This window comes from Acinonyx jubatus, chromosome B4 (assembly GCF_027475565.1).
Source record: "Acinonyx jubatus isolate Ajub_Pintada_27869175 chromosome B4, VMU_Ajub_asm_v1.0, whole genome shotgun sequence".
Lineage (NCBI taxonomy): Eukaryota > Metazoa > Chordata > Mammalia > Carnivora > Felidae > Acinonyx > Acinonyx jubatus.
The window spans coordinates 75,994,486-76,001,692 of record NC_069387.1 but is presented as its reverse complement, the minus strand read 5'-3'; the positions used below and the strand labels follow the sequence as shown (position 1 = coordinate 76,001,692).

The window sequence follows — 7,207 nt, the reverse complement described above, 5'->3', positions numbered from 1 at the left end:
GAACTGCCATTAAAACTATGTAGTTACAAGCCATAAACATTTATTCTTACTTCTATGTCCATGTTTTTTAACTGGAGAAAAACAGATTTAAACAGTAACTTCAATGTAATAATTGCTAAATGAACCAAAACACGGTTGATCCTTGACCAACACAGGTGTCAAATGCATGGGTCCACATATACATGGATTTTTTTCAGTAACAGTACTGGAAATGTATTTTCTCTTGTGATTTTAGTATTTTCTTGAGCTTTATTCTAAGAATGCAATATATGACACATGGAACATACAAAGTATATGCTGACTGTTAGTGGTAAGGCTGCTTCTGGTCAACAGTAGGTGTGTATTAGTTCTTAGGGAATCAAAAGTTGTACATTGATTTTTGACTGCAACAGAAGTCTATGCCCCTGACCCCTGCATTGCTTAAGGGTCAACTGTAGTTAAGATTTGCAAAGCTCCAACAGGTGCCATTCATAGTACAGTAAAATTAAAGGGGTATCTTAATTTATATACTCAAGACTGTTGGACAATAATTATTTCCATAATAAACTGATAATATATGTAAAACAGAAAACTAAGCCAATGAAATAATTTCACTGGCCTATTGAACTTTTGGAGTGTAATTTCAGGTTTGGACTATAATCACTTTTAAGATTTCATAAGCCCCTTCTTGGATTCAAGTTAGAAAAACCTCTTGAGGGTCACCTGGGTGGCTCGATGGGTTAAGCGTTCCACTTCAGCACAGATTGTGATCTCAGTTCATGGGTTCACGTCCCATGTTGGGCTCTGTGCTGACAGCTCAGGGCCTGGAACCTGCTTCGGATTCTGGCTCCCTCTCTCTCTGCCCCTGCCCCACTTGTGCTCTGTATCTCTCTCTCTCTCTCTCAAGAATAAATAAACATTGGGGCGCCCGGGTGGCTCAGTTGGTTAAGTACCCAACTTCAGCTCAGGTCATGATCTCGCGGTTTGGGAGTCTGAGCCCCACATCAGGACCTGTGCTGACAGCTCAGAGCCTGGAGCCTGCTTCAGATTGTGTCTTTCTCTGCCCCTCCCCTGCTTGCTCTCTCTCTCTTGAAAATAAAAAATAAACCATTAAAAAAAAAGTTAAAAAACCAACCTCTTGAAAGATAATCTGGTATGCATTTATGGATTCAGCAGTAGCTTGCTCATGCCTGTTACATATTGCTAGCCTAACTTGATTTAGTTGAAAGCAAGGCCCTACACCAGAAGTCTGCAGGCAGTGTTAAGTTTATAAATGTTTGTGGATGTCCACCTGTTAAGGCATTAAAAGCTAAAGGATCTCTATGGCAGCCAAACATTAACAAATACTCTCTTAAAATCTTGTAAAATACCCTATATATAATGTAACCTTTTAAAATACTCGTGGTATAACACACTGACCCCATACCTCCTCATGTTCTTCGGGCCTAATGGGCCTGAGACTCTTGGCTTCATATCAAATAATAAGTGATATAAGTAATCCTACTGGTGATCAAACTTTTTTTTCTTTTCATAAACTGCCAAATCAACAGAGTCTCATTTAAAAAATACTGTTAATGGAGTTTTTCATTAAGATTACACAAACTTGTCAACTGTGTTGAGATTTCCACATTACAGGTTCCTTAACCATAAACAATTGCAGAACAAAAAAATCAGCTACTTTTACTTTATTATAATTGGTTCTGACTGAATCAAACACCTAAAGATATCCGCCCTTAAAACAGGCTGTGTAGGGGCACCCAGGTGGCTCAGTCGGTTGAGCATCTGACTCCGGCTCAGGTCAGGATCTTGCAGTTCGTGAGTTTGAGCCCCGCGTCAGGCTCTGTGCTGACAGCTCAGAGCCTGGAGCCTGTTTCAGATTCTGTGTCTCTCTGCCCCTTCCCCACTCATGCTCTCTCAAAAATTAATAAACGTTAAAAAAAATTTTTTTTAAAAACAAGCTGTGTAGACCAGAATTTTAAATTTATCCTCTATTTTAAAACTAGAAAGGTCCTGTAGTTAGTATAATTAACAGAATGGCCATCAGGAAGCTTGCTGTTCACATAACAATATATTTTACATTCAGCAAACTTAATTTTATCAAATATCCTTTAATTTCACAGACAACAATATGATACATATTGTGTAAGAAGCGCACAATAGTTCTGCAGTACAATTTCAGAGTGTATACAAACTGGAATACAGAGGTTAAACACTGGGGTACGGATGGCATTCTTGAGCTTTGGATAAACTGCATACAAAACTTGAAATTCAAATATTAGCCAATCTGGAAACTTTACTTCTCATAATATAAAAATGATACTTTTGAGATGCAAAATATTTTTTTTTTTACTAAACTATATAAACATTTAAAATAATTAAAAACTCAACTTTAGAATTTATAAAGATTAGCTATAAAAATATATCGGCAGTCACTTTTCTTAGAAATGTACCATTCACTACATTACAAAATAGTCTCTAACATAAAATTGCCTTAATAACCACAGGATTTTAGAATCTGATAAACCTTACATTAAATTGATTATAAAATCCTCTTGGAAAACTTTGGTATGTATCTTCAGAAGATTTTTAAAAAATACTCTAATATCTCAAGGGCCTGTAAACATTCCATTCTATTAAAGCACAACAGAATAGGTAATGTATATTCAACTGCATACAGAATATAGAATCAAAAAACAATTTATTATATATTTGTAGAAAATCTCCATTCCCAGAGTAACCAAAAAACAAACTATTTAAAAGTATCAAACTTTTAAACAGAAGTTCTCTTTCCATCCTGATAAAAAATGTTACAAAATCACCATACTCCATTCATGTACCTTAAATGCCTTTGAGGACAAAGCCTCAAAAACAGTTAAACCCAAGTCTCAAAACCCCTCTCAAGTCCAAGAAACAAACTTTAAAAAACCCATTTCAACGATCTGACGATAGAACAAGTATACGTAATTAGAACACATAATTTATATATTTAGTTATGTATTAGCTTTTCTATTTGTAATTTAAAATTTATTGGCAGAAATAAAACACTCGCGCGCGCACACAAAGTGAAAAAGGTAAATTTTAGGAAACAGTAAGAAATGCAAACCTACAGGGTAAACTGATTTTAAAACTAATTTACCAAATTTCATCTTCTCTGGCATTTTTGGGTTATTGTCATTTAGGAAATTCAAATTGGTGTGAGAGCTCACTTCCCTCTTCTTGAGTGGGTTTCATTTTTCCAGGGCTTCCACCTGTGCTAGTGACTTCCTTGAGGTCATTTTCCACTTTATCTTCTGTCACCAGATCTCTTGCATAAGATTATCTTTGAGTTGCAAAAGCCTAAATAAAAAGCTTCATTTTTGACCTTTTAATTTATAAAACTCCACTAAAAAGAAAAGAAATCCATCTAATTTTTAGGCAAGTCTGCAAAAATATTTTCTTTCTTAATCAAACACTTTTATGAGAATAAAGATCCTTCAAAGTTTTTAACTCTTCTATTAGAGTTTTATTTTGATTTTCCAAGACTGCAACTCGATTTTCCAGGCATTTCACATATTCTTTCTTCTTTCTGCGACATTCTCGAGCAGCTTCTCTAAATATAGGCATTAAAAACCAATGTTAGAAAAAAAGTTCACATTCTTTAAATGGTAAATGCACCTCAGTAATCCTCCCTGGTCACCTCTCTACATCTCTACAGAACCAAAATACATAGATCTTAAGTGCAGAATTCAATCTGTTTTGGCAAATGCACACACCTATATAACCCCCACACTTATCAAGACATAGAACTTCTTTGTTGTCCCAGAAAGTTGCCTCGTGCCCATTCCTGGTCAGTCCTCTCCCCAAACAACTAATGTTCAGATTTTTACCACCACAGATGAAGATGTTCCTATTCTAGAACCTCAAATAACAGAATCATACAGTATGCGCCCTTGTGTCTGGTCTCCTTTCACTCAGTATATTTTTGAGGCTCATCGATGTTGCTTCGAGGTGGTTTGTTCCTTACTGTTGCTGAGCGTATCCCATTGTGTGACCATCACCACAGTGTATTGATCTATTCCTTGGGGTTGTTTCTCATTTTAGCTGCTATGCATGTTCTTAACACCAGTTTCTTTGTGAGCATATGTCCCAAAACCAAGGAGTGAAATTCATGGGTCCTATGGCTTTTGACACTGTTTCTTCAATTTTTATTTAAGTTTTAATTACAAACAGTGCTTGATACTCAGTTTTGTAAATGTCCTCTTAGATTATTTCTGTGAAGTCACATACATGTATCCCATATGTAGAGAGGTATTATTTTGAGTATTTTTTATATTATGTACTGTAGGTATTATCTGCAACTTGTTTTTACACTGTTTTATTTTAATGATGTTTCCAAGTAGGTATAGATCCTTGTCATGTATACTTTATTGTTAATTCATTTTCATCCCTAACTACTAGTGAGATTGAACATCTTTTCAAAAGCCTATTGGTCTTTTGGATCTTTTTTTTTTTTTTTAATTTTTTTAATGTACGTTTATTTTTGCGACAGAGACAGAACATGAACGGGGGAGGGTCAGAGAGAGAGGGAGACACAGAATCCAAAGCAGGCTCCAGGCTCTAAGCTATCAGCACAGAGCTCGACACGGGGCTTGAACTCACGGACCGTGAGATCATGACCTGAGCCGAAGTCGGACGCTTAACCAACTGAGCCACCCAGGTGCCCCGGTCTTTTGGATCTCTTATGTAAACTGCCTATTCATACCCTTTTTCCATTCATACCTTGTCCTGTTTTACGATGAGAAATTATAAAGACAACCTAAGAACTCTGTGTGCATTATACATATTAATCCTTTATCTGTTTTTATATTATTTCCTTTTTAAAAGTTTATTTATTTTGAGAGAGGAAGAGAGAGAGAGAGTGCGAGCAGGGGAGGGGCAGGGAGAGAGAGAACCCCAAGCAGGCTCTGAGCTGTCAGCATGGAGCCTGACACGGGGCTCAAACCCACAAACCATGAGATCATGACCTGAGCTGAGCTGAAGAGTCAGATGCTTAAACCAACCAAGCCACCCAAGCGCTCCTGTTTTTATATATTATTTTCTAATCTATCATTTGACTTCTCATATTTTTATATCTTATACCATAAATGCTTCTTTTTTAGTCTTTTTCTTGGCTTAGGTTAAAATTTCATGCACTGTATATTTCTCTCTTAATTTTAAAGATAATTTTCTTGCTTAATTTTTCACAATTAAGTCTTTAATCCATTTGGAATTACTTTCATATGTGATATAAAATAGAGGAGTCTAATTTTCTTTCAGATGCGGTGTCAGTTAACATTTATTAAATATGCCACCCTTTAGAAGTACTGTACTTAACTAGCATAAAAAGCTATTTCTGGGCTCTATCTTGTTTGCTAATGTTATTGTCTGCTCCTGTGCTGATACCAAGTTTTGATTACAGTGGTTTTAGAGAGTATGTTTTAATGCCTAATGGAACAAGTAACCTCTTCCTGTTCCTGTTCTTGACCATTCTAGAATACTTTTTTCTTTCATGTAAACTCTCATCTTATGTTGTCCAATTCCATGGAGATCTAAAGAGGTTCTAGTTTGAATCACATTAAATTTATGTGTATTTTAGGGGCACCTGGGTGACTCAACTGGTTAAGCATCTGACTCTTGGTTTTGGCTCACGTCATGATCTCATGGTTTGTGAGTTTGAGCCCCACATTGGGCTCTGTGCTGACAGCGTGGAGCCTGCTTGGGATTCTCTGTCTCCCTCTCTCTCTGCCTCTCCCCTGCTCATTTTCTAGTTTTCTCTCAAAATAAATAAACTTAAATGTGATCTTCCTATTGAGTTTACTAAGGGTTTTATGATTTTTTGCCACTAATGCGAATATTACTTCCCATTATTATTTTCAAGATGGTAATTCATAGTAGAAAAACTTACTAAATTTCCTTATAAATCACTGTAATTAAAAAAATTTATTATGATATACTATACACACAAAAGACTGTATGTGGTGTAATGTTATGAAGCATAATAATAAATAAAATGAACACATGTAAACCCAACACCTGATTTAATAAGAGAACATATGATCTATACTGTTGAAGAAATTTCTGTGCTATTTCCTGATTCCGTACCCCTGCCTCTTGCCCGGAAGCAATTACTAGCTTCAATCTTTTACTTATTTTCATGGTTTCAGTAATATTTATACATCTCTAAATTGTATATAATTTAGTTTGCTTATATTCTAAAAGTTATTTTAACATTTATTTATTTTTGAGACAGAGACAGAGCATGAACGGGGGAGGGTCAGAGAGAGGGAGACACAGAATCTGAAACAGGCTCCAGGCTCTGAGCTGTCAGCACAGAACCCGACGCGGGGCTCGAACTCATGGGCTGTGAGATCATGACCCGAGCCGAAGTCGGCCGCTTAACCGACTGAGCCACCCAGGCACCCCTAAAACTTATTTTAAAATATGACACTTTATGTATTCTGTTACAACTTGTTTTCACTTAACTTTATTTTCCTAATACTTATTCATGTTACAGTGATCAATCAATACACATGAACACTATCAGATTGAATAAAGACAACCAAAATTTATGTGTCCATTCTGTTACTATTCAGGTTGTTTCCTGATTTTTGTTGTTGTGAACATTTTTATGCATACTTCCTGCAAAAGTCTCAGTCACATACACAGAGTGAAACAGCTCATAGAGCATATCCAGGTCAATTGTACAAGATAAGGCCAATTAATCCAAAGTGACTGTACCAACTTTCACTGCCATAGGCAGTCTCTGAGTTTCACTGTTTCAAATCCTTGCCACTTCCTGGTTAGACTTTGAAGATTTTTGCCAATTCAGTGGGGATAAATGGTAACTAAATGTGTGGTATTAATTTGCATTTCTTTGATTACTGATTGATAAGGGTGAATAATCTTTCATACGATTATTAACCACTTGTGTTTTCTGAGAAATGCCTATTCATATATTTTGCCAATTTTTCTTCCATTAGGTTGTACTTAATAACTTAGAAGATATTTTTGGTTTTTTCTAACAAATCTTTTTGTTGTTGTTAGATATGTTTCAAGTATCTTCTGTAGGGTTGGAGCTTGTATTTTCACTCTATAGATGAACAGAAATTATTAATTTTAATGAAGATTCATTAATCTTTTGTGTTAATGTTTGTGGGAGGGGTGTGCATTGTTTTAAGTTATCTTTTCCTAATCCTGAAACCATAAGATT

General features: G+C 35.8%; 1 protein-coding gene across 11 annotated transcripts in view; it reads right to left on the bottom strand.

Moving 5' to 3' along the window:
- Window positions 1-2,660: 2,660 nt before the first annotated feature.
- Window positions 2,661-7,207, bottom strand: part of ATF1 (activating transcription factor 1) — a 79,288-nt gene continuing 74,741 nt past the window's right edge. For 10 of the 11 annotated variants that reach the window (XM_027036128.2, XM_027036131.2, XM_027036129.2 and 7 more), the window contains one exon: window positions 2,661-3,568. In XM_027036128.2, the coding sequence (XP_026891929.1) occupies window positions 3,424-3,568 (145 nt within the window). In that variant the 3' untranslated portion in view covers window positions 2,661-3,423. The remainder of the gene's footprint in view (window positions 3,569-7,207) is intronic. The other variant, XR_003413110.2, reaches the window with a different exon arrangement.